General features: G+C 41.6%; 1 protein-coding gene across 1 annotated transcript in view; it reads left to right on the top strand.

Annotated features, from left to right (window-relative positions):
- Positions 1 to 8765: 8765 nt before the first annotated feature.
- B3GLCT (beta 3-glucosyltransferase) overlaps positions 8766 to 15732 on the top strand; it is a 45146-nt gene continuing 38179 nt past the window's right edge. The window contains exon 1 of the mRNA XM_077781448.2: positions 8766 to 9004. Coding sequence (XP_077637574.2) covers positions 8917 to 9004 — 88 coding nt within the window. The 5' untranslated portion in view covers positions 8766 to 8916. The remainder of the gene's footprint in view (positions 9005 to 15732) is intronic.

Here is a 15732-nt window from a genome sequence, read left to right as displayed (position 1 = left end):
GTACCTCTATAGCTATACTTAGAACCTATTAGCTATTATAAATATATGTCTATCTTAAATATGCTGTAACATAAACCTGCTAATAAAATGCATTCAGAGAGTTGAAAACTTCACAATGTTTTCATATGAAAGCTATAAAAAACTTGGGGGAGGATGGATTGTAGGAGAGTAGACATAGTGCTGAAGGCAATCTTGCCCCTGAGGAGTTGCAGCTGTACTAATCACCAAAGAGTAGGAACAGCCCTGCCCTTAATAGGGCACAGCTGTGTCAATAAGGATGGGTGTTATAAAAGAGCAGTCAGCTGGTGGAGGGGAGAGTTGCAGTCTGTGGGCTGTGTTGGTCAGGCAGTTGTGCTAGGGACAGGAAGAAGGCAGCCAGCTGTGCAGAAGGAAGAGAAAAGGAGTCAGTGCTGTGAGAAGCTGCCCCTGGGAACTCACAGAGAGAAGTTTTGAAAGTTTTACAGTAGGGTAATAAACTAATGGTGACAGTCAGTTCCCATCTACTACTGTTGGCTGGTGCCAAGCACCAACACCAACAATTGATGGCCTGTATGGGAGTGGATCCTGACAAAATCTATTGGATGGAAAATGAAATACTGAGAGTTAAAAGTGAACAGGCTGAGTGATTAATAGGTGAAATTGTTTCATTTTTAAGGAGTGTCTCAAAGGTGGTGCATCTAAAACTACAGAATTTTTTTAAGGAAAAAGTTAATTTCCTTGATGAAGAAATATTAAGAACATTTTGACAAGTAAAGACCTCTGAAAGGGGCTTGTTTATTTGTCAAGTGAACATAAGACTTAGTTATGAATATGGTGAAAATAAGGCAGCACAAACCCATACTCACATAATGAACTAGCAAGTGAAAAGAAAGAAGTAATATTTGAAAAATATCAGCACTTTGTAGTACAGGGAAATAGATCTTAACACAATAATACTTTTTGTGATGTGAGTGCTTTAGTAAATATGCATGGCTTGCCATGTGTAGTTTTGTATTTACATTTATAGATGATTTGGGAGAGTTGAAGATAGCCCCAAGAGCTGGCAGAATGCTTTATAGCATAGAACACATGATCTGCAAAATGGTATAAATAAACATTTATAAACTTAGAATTACAGAAGAAAGAGAGGTATATGCTCATTGGAGCATTTTTTTTATTTCAGAAGAAGTCACATATTCTTTTTCTAGTAGATGGATGAGGGCAAATTCCAAACAAAAAGTGAGATGTGCACTTTCCACATTAATTATTATGAATTATTTCCTGCTGAAGTTTTCTAATATTATAAACTCTTTATTTATAGTTAGAGGTGCCTTTCGAAAAAGTTACTGTCCTTTGAACACAGGGTCAGTATATCCATTTATCAAAACTGGGGTTTTGTGCCAGAATTTTCATTTAGTAGTGTAATAGTAAAATCCATGCACTGCTTGAAACATACTGAAACTGATCTCTGAGAGGCCCCAGCTGAGAGGGCTCAAAAAGTGAGAAAATGAAATAATGAGTACCTTAGAAAGATGTTGGTAAGTGTTTTGACAGCTTGAATGGATTTACCTGGGCTATGCTGATATCCATTTTACAGAGAATTCAAGCTGAAACTAAAAAAGTATTTGCCTGCTTGGAGTTTTACCACATCTGTTAATCTTACACCTGAGCCAAGCCTTCACATACAGTTATGATTACTAATAACATTACACACAGCTTGTTGAGTTTGGTGTTTTTTTGTTCTTGGATCAATAAACAGAAACCAATTTATGTATAACTTCTGGACATTGGGTGGCACCATTGCCTCATGTAAGCCTTCATGGTGTTGGCTCTGCTCCTTTTTTCCTTTAGCATAACTATATAAGGCAAGTGAGAATGCAGAACTGGTTGCCTTTTTTTTTTTTTTTTCTTTTTAGTTTGATTTTAAGTAATCATCTTGCTTTAAATAGTAATGGATTTTTAACCAAAAACTGGTGTTGCACGTTTTAGGGGAGTGGTGTTTTGATTTCAAGTGCTGAGATGGAAGATAATCTGTACAGCCAAACTGCTTTCATGTGTATGTGCGCCAGCCAGCCTGTGATGAAGCTGTACACTAATGCAAAACGCAGGAATAGCACCTGTGTGGCTTATTGTCTTTAACAAAATTCAGTTTAAAACAATTTTTAAATTCAGGGCTGATATATCAGATACTACTATGTACTTCTTAAGGTCAAGATTCCTCTAGGTTTAATTTTAAATTGTATTTAGTTCTTTTTAATTTTTAAATGGACCTTGACCTCCTTTCTGGCAAGACAAAAGCTTTGTTCCCAATAAGGAAACTGTTATAAGAACTTACAACAAATACACTTTTCCTTACACTGGTATGAATTATTTTTTCCAGAGTTTATCAAATTTATTGTACAAAGTATTCAATAGATAACTAACAGAATTTTGTCTTCACATTAATTAAAGCATCAGAGACTGCATTTTGAAAATTTTCTGACCAGTTACACAGCAGTGACTACTATGGAAGTAGTCCAGTAATGAGCCAGTAAAAAGAAATGCAGCTTTTCCATTAATTTTTACTTTATCATTGTGCATAAAGTAAAAAGTCATGGTCATATTTTTAGGATTGGTTCTGTTTTCTGTAGAGCTGTGTAAAAATTTGGTAATGCTGTTATGACCAGTGTGCCATACTGCTTGGTCCCAAAGCAGCTTTTCCAGACTCTTAACTGAGTGATTTTGATTTAGGACTGTGTATTTTGAGGGTTTGAGCAATGTTTTTCTAGATGATGTTGCCATCAAACTCTGAATCTTCCTTTAACTTTGTAGTTTCCCTGTGTCATGTTGACTTAATGTTGTTGTACTTGAGTGGTCCTGTACCAGATGTGGCATTCTGTGCTTTTTTCATCCAGTTCTGTTTGACTTCCATATCAAAAGCAGAATGAAAGAGTTCTAAGGGAGCAATTGCAGATGGACATAATCTAAAACTACTTTGAGGCTAATATAGGCTGTGATGAGTGCAGTTGCTCTGAAGTGACATCAGACTGTAATGGCTCCTACGGGCCACTTCATAGCTAAAAACTTCTGAGTGAGAAGTGCTCCAGTTCCTACTGTCAGTTTTGATCACTAAGCTGCTCATCTGGTTAACTATCCCAGCCCTTGTTTCCCCTTTATGTCACTGAGAAGGACAAGGCAGATGTCCACCTTTGAGTGAAGACAATGGGGATGCAGAAATCCTTTTCAGACTATTTTTATTGCATAGAAGAGATTTCGTGTGGCTTCAAGGGATGGTTGGTAGGTGACTTATTCATAAACAAGGATGGTTGGCAAGCTCAGAACTGATTCACTTTTTACCTTCAATAACAACTGATACAGTGACTTTAAACTGCTGTTTTGCCTAAGTGGGAGGCCTCAACAGGCAGCAAATACCAACTTCTGTTGTTAGTAGTGAGAGTGAGCTTACGTACCCAAAGTTGACTGATTATGTCCGTAGGTATGTGTCAGGTGTCGTCTTTTTCTGGTCTTCTCCCTACCATGTCAGAATAAGAGAATAATTAAGCTGAGACAGATGTTTTGAGGACATCTGGTCCAACACCCAGCTTGAAGCTACTTCTGAAGTGGCACAATTTTCCAACCCTGCTTGTTCCATGCCATGATTACTGTGCACACCTGAGTTGGTTCAAAAGAAAACTACTTCAGCTGAAGAAACTAGCTGTTATGCACCTACCACTGTTTAGAGTGTTCACATCTAAATATACAGCCCTTTGCTTCTTGAGATTACTGGCATTAAAAGCTGTAAGACAGACATACCCCAAAATCTTTGTATCACCATCTTATAGGATGGATTTTTCCAGTCTAAAGCCTCGTGAAGATGCTCCATGCTGGTTGAACATCTCTGGATATTACTGTGACTGCTTGTCTCTTCTGCTCCCAGGGATTTTTTTTTTTGCTACCAAATTGGGATTTCATAATAGTATTTGTGTTGGTTTCTGAACTGTCATGGTTTACAGGGCAGCTGTAGTAAGGCAAAACAAATTATATGGAAGTTATTTGTGAGGCATGGGTCTTCTTGAGGCACAAATCACAGGAGATGATGCAGGTTAACCAACGCTTGAGTGATCATGATATCTACAGCTCAACAGACCAGCAGAAATGTTAAAGACAAATACATAGGACATTATTTAACCACCCACTTCAGTATTTCTTGAACAGTTTGCCTCATTCTTTTTCCCTGCCACTATGAGTTAGTACACAGTTGAGAAAAGTGGGTGATTCTTTACACCACCATTTCTTTTCTTATAAGAATTAGAAGCTGGGGAAATAAGTTAATGTAGCCACTGAGCTCTTTAAAACTTATTGAAACATTTTGTTCATACATTATTTTGCTCAGTTAGATCTCTTATTATTCATTTATACTTTGATTTTTCATTAACAAGGTAATATTTTGACTAATTTATTAAAAGATAGGATCAGGTAGTTTAGGACAGATGTGTTGTATTTTTAAATAGCTACATTTCAGCAGAGAAAATATAAAGAGCTCAGATGAGCTTGGTAGAGGCAGTTGTGTCAGATGGAAGCAGCAGGAGAACAAACAAGAGAGAGCAGCAAGTATGACAGTTCTTTAGGCAAGCTGTTCATTTGACCAAGGGAGTGGGAAACATGCCCTTGGCTTAAAATAAAGACTGAAAAGCTTTAGTCCTCTACACCTGCCTATAGAATTTTCTCCTTGACTGTGTGCAGTACAGTAGACAGGAACATCTGATAATCTCATCACCTGAACTCTGGAGACCTGTACTAAGTTCCACAGCTTGATAAATCTTCTGTTTCTTTTCTGTAGCTTGGTCTGTCCTGCCCCTTCCCCTTTGTGCATCATTTCTGCCTCTTGGACAGCCCTAAATGAGCACCAGAAGATATGCTGCAGATGGTATTTGCACTGTTTCTCTGCCAGAAGATAGAGGAACTGACTGGCTGAGACAGTTAAGCACTCATTACTACCCCATAGGAAAGGAATTGTCTTTGATCCATTTTTACAATCTTGTAAGAATCTATGACTGATTGCTACACACCCAGTGTTTTTCCAAGTCCTTTCTAGAGAATGTGTGATCTAATAATAGCAGTCTCTATCATGAAAAATTGCTTGGTTGAACTCAGTTCCTGGGATTCTTCACTACAGCCACACACCAGTTCTCTATAAAGTTTTGATTGAAGGCTCCATGACTTGGCTCAAATGGAGTCCTCAAATTTTAATTAGAACAAGAATTTCCCAGGTTAACCCAGGAAGAAGAGAGACTAAACCCAGACTACACTGTGGCCTGCCACAGGGGTTGACTGGAGCACTGAGTTCCCTCAGTGATTAGGTTGTCAGGTTTATACAGCATGCATGTGCTGGTACTGCAATGTTATCAGTTCTCCTGAGCAAGATGGGGCAAGTTTCAAGACTGAGACATGTTTAGTGTAGAGGGCTTTCCTTGCTGCTGCAGGTTTCTCTCCTGGAGGGAGAGTTGTTTAGAGTGGTCCAAAGGAGACAGGCGAGTGTAGCTCAGATCTGAGTGCTGCAGAATATTGGCACCTCTGCTCAAGTCCACTGCCTAGTGTTTGACAAATATAGGCATCTTCCCAGGGTGTCAGTATTCTAGGGTACATAATAATGGACTGGAACTGGCATTGAATAACTGTCTTGAGTAGCTGAAACCTGAGTAACTATTTCCAAATGCATGTTGTAATTTAAAAAGTAATTGTGTGATTCCAAACTCATTGGGATTGATTTTGTTCATTTCCACAGGATTAGTCATCACTTAAAGTTGTGCCCCTCCTTACATAACTTCCTGAGCAGGACAGAGCGGTCCAATTGCAGAAGCTTTAGGAAGAGCTGGAACAGAACTCATGATTTGTAGGGCTGTCTCTGAAAGAGGTTTTCCACACCACCTAATGAAATGGCTAAAGCCTTTCTCAAATGGCTAAAAGAACAAAATAGATGCAGTCAAGTTCTCTAACTCAGTAATTGCTCTTGTGTCTCACTCATAAGTTCTCTGTTTCTCTGTATTATAGTCCTTCTATAGAAAGAGATAGCAGAGCCACCAGGGTATCTGGAGGCACTGCTGCAGAAGAGCAGGCTACCTTTGATCCACATGCCAGCCTTTGTACTTGATATGCATGTATCTATCTATATCTGGCAGCATTTATTTGTATTTGCAGCCCCCCTTTTCTAATCTCAGAGATGGGACAGCAACAGTGCTACGTTTGTATTATTTAGGAATCTAAAAGACATGTAATACTATAAAGAAAGGAGGCTTGGTGGTGTTCTAAACCTCTGTGTTCCTTAACAGAAATTTCATTATTTTCAACTTTCCTGAGATGGAAATTCTCAGTGTGGTAATTAGAATAACAAACAAACACAATCTGAGAGTGTAAGTAGAGTGGAATTCAAGAAAAAAGCTTTATTTCCTACTTCCTCCTCACAGACCTAAATATAAGATTTTAAACACTTAAGTGCTACTTTTCTTAACAGTTGGAGAACACCATGTTTCATGGTAGAGTTCCATATTTCTTGGGGGTTGTTACAATGGAATTTTTCTTATATTTGAGACAAGCCAAAACACTTATTACATCAAAGCAAAAGACTGTTTGTTTGGTTTTTTTTTTTTTTTCCTTACAGATTCACTGTGTGGGGAAACATTGGAACATGAGTATATCTTAACTATTTTGAAGGTATATAGTCTTATGTTTATCCCAGATACTGTGGGCATGATCCTTGTGATGAGAATTCCTAAAGAAACCAGCACAAAACAGAGAAATTGAAGAAAGGGTGGGAAATGTGCTTAAACTTAGAAGGAAAACCAAACAATGCAGATATACATGGTAAGCAAAATGTTTCATATTTTATATTGTTGTAATTCTAGAAATGGAAGGATAACTTTATACTTTTCTTTTTTTCCTGCTAATGATGAGCATGCACATAAAATCAGACAGAGAAATAGTATGTAAGTTTCTACTAAGTTGGCATCATTACTCTTGAGGCCAGTAACTTATTTAGCAAGTCAGAATGTCAGCAACAAGAAGTTGTTCTGTAAGGCAAATAGCAAGCTGTTGTTCATGCTTGTACCTCATTTTCCCTTCTCTTGTAGTATCAGGGAGTGTGTGTTTAGAAATTACATAAAGCTGGTTGAGTACTCCAAAGAAGTCTGGCTAACATATTTCTATTGTGATAGTTTTAAAGGAAAGTGTGAAGTCTACTACCAAGTTACTGTGCTATAGATGTGCTTGCCTGAGTTTGCAGTGGGAGTGAGCGTTTATCACTGTGACAAGGTTTCCATTCATCTTCACAATCACTTCTCTGGCATATTTAAGGTATCCTATTGTAACCACTTGACCTTGAGGAAAAGAATGCCATAGATCTAAAGGTTGCAGTGTTTTGAAGAAAGATCCAAGTTGGGTCCTGTGCTATTTGGCCTTGCTGGATTAAAAATAGTTCATGGCTGGCTTGGAGTCTGCACCATTTTTCTCCAGTGAGATCAGTGCCTGTTGAATGGTTGGGTTGCTAGGAGGGGTCAAGTATTTGATGGGAAAATGTAGAAATAGACCTGGCTGGAATTCATGCTTACATGTAGCCAGTATGAAAAGAATTGTTACATAGGGGCATCAGATGTTACACTCAAAATTCATGTTTAAAAGGAAGCATACCTTATATGTTATGTGCCAAGAAGTTTTTGTTTCTTGCTACTATAATTGAAATGTGAAATTCTAACAATTATTAATACAGATATAATTGTTATAAAAAAACCATAACATTGCACTGAGTTTCTAGTCCTATTACTGCTTGCCTTTCTGAGACGTCTCTGGGTCTGAAGGACAGCAGTTTAATTCTGGGGTGTATGGAGGAACTTACAGCAAGTTGTTAACATGTGGAGCACTTCACTAGGACAAATCTGACATTCCTGTGAACGGTTTCTTCTTCCTTGTGCCAGGATTCATGTTGGGTCACTTTTTGTTTACTAACAAGTTTTCACATTCTTGATCTTCATTGCTCTGTGGCTCTGTTATATCCAAATTTTCTGTCTGTATCATGACACATATGCATATTAGAATCGACTTTGTCCTCTGTTGCCCCTAAAACCAGTTTTGTGCAGCTCCGGGTCTGCATTTCTTTAGCCAAATAGGGCGAGTCATTTTAGCTGTGGAGTCTCCAGTGCCAAGGCTGTGCTCCACCCCTTGTTCCCACTCCTGGTCACACTGGTAGTTTAGGAAAGGCTATCTGAAGGTGCCATGTGCTCTCCTGGGTAAGGATTTTTGAGCATTGGTCTAGAGATTCATTAGGTCCCTTGATTTGTTGGATGAGGTTGCTGTTGGGAGTGCTGGGTAACATTTCACAGAATACCAGAACCTATTAGGTTGGAAAAGACCTCTGAGATTACAGAGTCCAATCCATGACTGAACACCACCACGTCAACCATACCAGGGCACTGCGTGCCACAAGCAGTCTTTCCTTGAGCACCTCCAAAGGCGGTGACCCCACCAGCTCCCTGGCAGCCGTTCCAGCGGCTGGCTCAGAAGCGCTAATGCCTGATGAGAGCTGTGCTCGCGGCGACTATTTCGGCCAGGATGCTCGCCCGCTGCCCCGCGGCGGCGCGGCTTCTCCCGCTGCTGCCGCCAGAGGGCGCCGCGGCCGCCGAGCGCCTCCCCCCGCTGCCGGCGCTGGCGGCCGGTCCTGCCGGGAGGAGGGAAGGGGACGGCGGCAGCGGGAGGAGGAGGAGGAGGGAAGGGGACGGCGGCAGCGGGAGGAGGAGGAGGGCGGGCAGGCCGACAGCAGGAGGAGGAGGGAGGGCGGGCAGGCGGCGGCAGCAGCACCGCCACCAGCCGGAGGCCGCTCGCCCGCGCTCCTGCGGCAGAGGCGGGCAGCCGAGCGCACCGTGCCCTTCGCCTCCTCCCCGCGCCGTGCGCTCAGCGGCCCCCGCCGAGATGTCTCGGGAGCCCGGCTGCAGCCGCTGGCTCCTCTTCGCTGCCTGCGCCCACCTCGTCTTTCTTCTCCCGCCGCTCCGCGCCCGCGGTGAGTGGCGGGGGCCGGGCCGGGACGCCATGGCGAGGTGAAGGGAGGAGACCCGGGACGCTCGGCCCCTCCGAGGAGGCGATGACGGGGAGGAGGGCACGGAGAGCTCGGAGCGGCGCCCGAGCCGCCGCTTGCTGGGCGCTGTGTCCCGCCCCGCGCGGGGAGGCGGCCGGGCAGCCGCGGTGCCCCCGTTCCCGAAGTTTGTTCCCGACCGCGCTGGAGCGCGGCCGGGCGGCGCGGGGTCCCTGCGTGGCTCCGGCTGCGGGGCAGCGCCGGGAGCGGGGCAGAGGCTGCGGGCAGGGCCAGCCCGCACCGGGGAAATCGGCCCTGGCATCGGGAACAGCTTCGTGGAACAGCCGAGCCCAGTGAGAGCACTCGTGCTTGGGTCCCGGCAGCCCCGCACTGACGGGGTGTTCTGCTCAGGGCGGGGGGAAAGGTAAAACCGCCCGCCTAAAATGCTAGTCGAGAGGAAAGAAATACATTACTGTGTTTTAGAGATGTGTTTCATGCGTCTAGTCAGCTGAGAGAAGATGAAAGGAGAAGGATGATTAGAATGTCAGAGATTGGGTTGCTACAGGCTCCTGGAGTTGGGAGCTGTTGGCATAAGAGGCAGAAGTAAATGTTTACATCTGTTTTCTCATTATTTCTGTTCCTGAATTTTTCCATCTCTGTCAGCACAGACTTGTCAGTGTGTGTATACTTTAGATCTGATTCTCTTCCACTGCTATGGCTTGCGCATCAAAATCATGCAGGGGAAAACTGGTACTAATAAATCATGTTTTCAGCAAAGTGAAACTGTGATATTTTGGGTTTTCTTCTGCTAAACACTTTTCCTTTCACAGACATAGCTTGGTTTTTGGAGGAGTCCTAGTACTCTACAGCTCTTCGTAAAGTTGCATTTCATTCTTTCTGGGATGCGTAGTTTTGCTCATGTAAGGTACTATAGCTCTTGTAATTGCAAACAGAGAGTAATCACAGTCAGAGAATAGCAGATTCACTTTTTCCCATATCTGTATTGTACATGCATAGATACCTTCCTACTTTGAGATGGCCTGGATAGTATGTTTGTTCTTCGAAAACAGAAATAATTTGGATTGCTTTCCACATAAGCAAGCAGCTTGTCTGTCAGTAGTTAGGGTAAATTCCAGCTTGCAAGTGATAGCTTACAGAATGAGAAAATGTATTCAGATGATTTTGTATGGTGTAACTTCTAGGCAATCAGAAGGGATCATGATGATGCTTTTTCTTCTGCTGTTTTTCTTTACTCGCCTTTTATAAAGATAGTGGTGTACACAGCACTTATTTAGATATTCCAGTGGTTCGAAGTAGTGATTGCAGCTGCCTTCTTCCCACATGTGCCATTTGTGTAAAGAAATATAAGTAGTTGATTTTATTTTATGAAAAGCTTCAGAGTCTGTAAATTTGCTTGTATCAGCCTCTCCTCTTCTTCCTCCCCATGCTCTCTCCCCATTTTGTGTTGATGAATCTGGAATACATTATTATCTGGCTCAACCGGAGTCTTTGATGCTGATTGTGAAGAAATATTATAAAAGCTTGCACATAAATACACAAAACTAATTTATAGTCCTCACAGGCTGTCTCATAATGGAAGATCCCATTTCTTTGCCTGACACAGCATCAGTGCAGATTTTCTCTGGAATCATGTGAATCCATAGAACCTTACGTTCTCTGAGAACTTGTAATGGGGAAGAAACCAAAACAAAAATAGACCTTTCATTAAATTATTATGAGAAATAAAAATGTTTTCTCCACTGCATACACCATAATCACTGGCTGTCATTATTTGAAGTGGTTATTATCAGTCACAGTTTTGCCATACATTAAGTCATAGAATTGTTACTCTTTGCAGTTCAGTGAAACTGACCAGCAGCTCAGTGAGGTGGTTGGAATGATTCTGGGGTCAGTCAACCTTGAATCAGACTGTAAAAGAGGAATATAACAGAGGTATTGCTTTTCTGTATCAGGTGGATTAGTCTGTGAAAGCAAAGAGTTAACACCTCAGTTTTTAATGTCCTTTGCAGTTCAAGGACATATAATTGTAAAGGTTTGGAAGTTGTTTATGTATGAAAGAATATTACCAAAGAAAGGATTGCTTCTGCATATAAAATATGATATTATATAATTGTGTATATTTATGCAGTATATTGTATTTTAATGCTGCAGTGTTTACATCCATTTTTCTATCGTGCACATATTCCTGCAGTTTGGTTGCTGAACAATGAAAATAATTGCTGAGTTTTACTTTCTAGTGTTATAAGCAAGTCTATTTACTTATTAAAATTTTAATGGAAATAGTGGAATGGTTGATAAAACAAATATGAATGGAAGGAATTGAATAGGAATTCTCATATTACATGTCCAGGTTTTGAATGGATCCAAAAATGTTGTCTAGGTTTTCCAGTGGATTTTAGTCATGCTCTCAGGAGACATAAAGATAAGATTGGTGATAATACAGAACTTTAAAGTATTTCTAAAATTTCTTTCCTTTCCTATCCTCAATTTTTGGCCATTTAGCAAAAGGAGAGGAGGACTAGTGATTGACACTTCTGCTTCTGTCTGCTTGTCAGATGACATGATGTTAATGCACAACGTGTGTTAGCAACCTTCAGAGTATACAGTGCGTTAGATAATGAAGTGACAAATACAAGATTACAGTTGCATTTAAGATGGTGCCTTGCTGGGTTTTTTTCCCCCTACTTTGGGTAGCTTTGTTTGCAAGAAACTGTATAGTTAATCACCCTGGCCTTTTGGTTATTGTGGTATCTACAGGGCTTGAACTTTTAACAGCTAGTAAGTTTCTTCTTGCAATGTATTTTCTCTGTGCTCTGTGGCAAGTCCAACTGAGGTATGCTTACTTTGTATTAGAAAACACAAAAGGACTAGGGGAAATTCTGGATTTTTCCAAGGTACCTCTAGCTCCAGAGATTGATATGTGCTTTAAGGAGTTATACTGAAAAAAATTCATTGCAGTTGTCTGCGTTAATAATGACATATGAGCAGGAAAAGTTACTCTTTTGTTATAGTAGCATCTGGTAACTGCTAGACATAGGTCATCCTTCTTTGTGCATGTATGCCTTGCACACAACAAAAATATATCCTTCACACAGAGAACTTACAGTTTCTGCCTGTGTTGTACAAGTGACCTGGCCATGAGCTGCATCTGGAGTTAGAACTTTTTTCAGTGGTCCACTCCTGGGAACATCCTTTTCAGAAACCTCCTGGAAGTGAATTGCACGTGAATGAATTAATCTTGGAGTTGTCCATTTGTGCCAAGGCACTGTATCTTCTGCTTACCCTGTGGTCAGTCCCTTTGTTGATATGTTGTAGGCCAGATAAATTCACCATGTTCTTTTCCTGCTCCTCTTTTCCCAGTAAATCCTTAGCAGAGGATATTTATTTCCGTACTGAGAGATCAGGTTGCTTAGCCAGAAGAGTCTTGGCCGCAGCTGACTTCTGAAGACTGCTTTATCAAATTAGATGTGCATAATAGATTTGCTAATCAGGTAGAAGAGTGTTGCTAAGATAAATTCATACAGTCTGTGTGTGTGAAAACCCTCATTACTGTTGGGTGAAGTATTGAGGCTTTTTTGGTGGTGTCTTCAGGGGTCTGTTTTTTGAATGGTTCTTCAGTAGCTTAAAAATAGTCTGAACAGTTCTTGCCTTATTAAAATGTATTAGCTGGAAAAAGTCTTTCTGATATACTTAATGTAAAGGATGCCAAGTCATTTTAATGTGTTTAATTGTTGAAAAAGGAGGGGAAGTGGCCTTTGTGAAATCACAGGGAATAAGAATAATGATATAGCAAGAGACTTTAGCATATATTGGTATTTATTGGTTTGTTGAATAAATTATGTGTGTGAGTGTTGAAATTGCACTGTGTGACAAGGTCAGAGCTGCTTGATTTTCAAAGCTCTTCTACAATAATGATCCATCCCCACATGCAGGAAGGCAGGCAAAGATGGCAGGAGGCCCATATGCACAAACAGGAGCTTTTGGCAAGGCTCAAACATGAAAAAGGAAGCACATGAAAGATGGAAATGCAGTCAGGTCACCCCAAGAATAACTTGGAGACACTATGCAGGTATGCCATTAGGAAAGCCTGCATCCACCTGGATTTCAATCTGGTGAGAGATTCAACATGTGAAAGGTAAGAAAAAGGGCTTCTGCAGGTGTAACAGCAAAAGGGAGACTAGGAAAAATAATAATAGGCCTTCTTATGAATGGAGGACAGGGTTAAAAGAAGGATATGAAAGAGGGCAAGGAATTTGGAACCTTCTTTGCCTTGATTGATATTATTAAGATTCACCTTCAGAACACCCTGAAACTCATGAGAAAGTCTGGAGCAAAGAAGAGTTCATGTCACTGGAGGAGGACTGATTTAGGGAACATTTAAACAGGATGTACAGAAGTCCACAGGACCTGATGGCAGGCACATAAAAGTGCTGGCAGAGTTTGACAATGTCAGTGCAAGACTTTATAATCTTTGAAAGGTGATAGTGACTGGCGGAGATTCCTCAAGACTAGAAGAATATTACCCTGGTCTAGGAGGGCAAGGATAAGTTGGCCAGTGGTACCTTGGTCCCTGGGAAGGTGGTGGAGCAAATAACCCTCAGTATCACTGCCAAACAAGGACGGAGAAGAGAAACATATGAAGGACAAGAGGGTGATTGGGAGAAGTCACCATGTTTATATGAAAGGGCAGTCATGCTTAACCAACCCAAAGGACTTCTGTGATGATACGACTGCCTTCATGAATGTGGGGAAAGCAATGGATGTTGTTAAGCTCAACTTCAGCAAGGAGTTTGAGTTCAATCCTGTCTCCTATAATGTCATAACAAACTGATGGAAGTATGGGCTATGTCTGTGGATGGTGAAGTGGATTGAAAGCTGTCTGACTTGGTGGGCTCCAGTAGTGTTTAACCTCTCATTAACAACAATGGGATGTGCACCCTCAGGGAGTTTGCAGAGGATACAAAATGTGCAGGGGGAGTTGATGCACCAGCTGGTTGTGCTGCCATTCAGAGGGAGCTCAGCAGGCTGGAGAAGCAGGCAGACAGGAAACTTGGGAAACTGAGTTCAGTGAAGGGAAATACAGAGTCTGGCCCCTGACAAAGAGGCACCCCATACAACATTGCACAGAGGGGGCACATTGTCTGGGAAGCAGCTTTTCAGAGAAGGATTTGAGAGTCCCAGTGGGCAGCAAACTGATCATGCACCAGCAGTGTGCCATCGTGGAAAAGATGGCCAGCAGCCCCCTGAGGGGGAAGAGTTTTCAGCAGGGCAGGAGAGGTGACCCCTCCTTTCTGCTCAGCACTGGTGTGACACTCCTGGGGTGGTGTGCCCAAGTCTGGGCTCTCCAGTACAAGAGAGACATGGACATACTGGAGTGAGTCCAGCAAAGGCCCATGAACATCATTAATAGATTGGGACCCCTGATAGACAAGGAGAGCCTGAAGGAGCTGGGGCTTTTTAGCTTGGAGAAAAGAAGGTTCAGGGAAGAGGTCCAACATGTAAATACCTGATGGGATACACAGAGCCAGACTCTGGTACTTAACAGGGCATGAGTCAGTTTGCACAAACTGAAATACAGGAAATTCTGTTTGAACATAATTACTTCTTTCTTTGATTTTTGTTTATTTTGTGGTTTGGGTTTTTTTTTACTCTAAGAATGAACACTGGAAGAGGTTGCTCAGAGAGTTTATGGAGTCTGTTCTAGGAAATAAAACCTAGATAGGTTTGATTATAGACTAGACAAGACAAGGTCCTAACTAGACAAGGTCCTGAGGATCCAGTTCTGGGAGGCTGAGCTAAATGACAATTAGGTATCTTTTCCAACCTCAACAAATCTGTGGTTTTGTAACACCAGGATGAGTAGGTTGGTTAATTAATTCCCTGAAGAGCTTTATCTGTGCTCAGTGTGGTGTGAAATAGGTGATCTGATTATTGTTTGATTTGTTCCAAGCATCATGTGTGTTAGTATTTTATAAAGCTTAGGAGCAGTGTGGCATGGGTTGTTGAATGCGCTGTGGTGACAGAGTCAGTATCTCTTGTCAGTCACAGTTGTCTTAGGTTTCATGTGTCATTCCTCAGGTGCATATTAAAAGCTGAAAATTAGGCTTGTGAATAAGCTGAATTTGAGGTGACATTTCTTCAGGTTAATACTACATAATTAATACAGTCCCTGGAATAAGGATGTTATGTGTTGATCTTGTAATTAGGATTGTGTCGAGAAGGTGGTGTTGATCTGGTTTGTGTAGTGGAAGCTATTAATTGTCTGAATCAGTAATACTGCTATATTGGGAGAAAAGGAGGAAAATGACCTTGAGATTTGCTCAGTTGCTTAGAACCTGGTTCTCATGGATTCAATCCCTGTACTGGCCTCTCATTTAAGAGTTGTGGGTCCCTTCCAACTCGCAATATTCTGTGATTCTGATTTATGACCACCATGAGTCTGCTTTGTTATAATGACTTTTGGGATGTCTGGATCTAGCTATGTGATTTGAGATGCAGGTTAATCAGCGCCTGAGATGTCACTGTGAACCTCAGCTCCTGGACATGTGATGAAATTTGATCTCCAGCTGGAAGAGCATAAGGATGTGGGTGTTCAGAGATGGGGCACCCTAGACTTAGGACAATCTTGTCTTGCTGTCCTATATTGTAGGTTTATAGTGCATCAAAGGAATGATAACAGCTAACAATTCACTCTG

This window comes from Lonchura striata, chromosome 1 (genome assembly GCF_050655825.1).
Source record: "Lonchura striata isolate lonStrDom1 chromosome 1, ASM5065582v1, whole genome shotgun sequence".
NCBI classification, from domain to species: domain Eukaryota; kingdom Metazoa; phylum Chordata; class Aves; order Passeriformes; family Estrildidae; genus Lonchura; species Lonchura striata.
The sequence above is the reverse complement of the archived record's forward strand: the minus strand, read 5'-3'. Positions and strand labels throughout refer to the sequence as shown.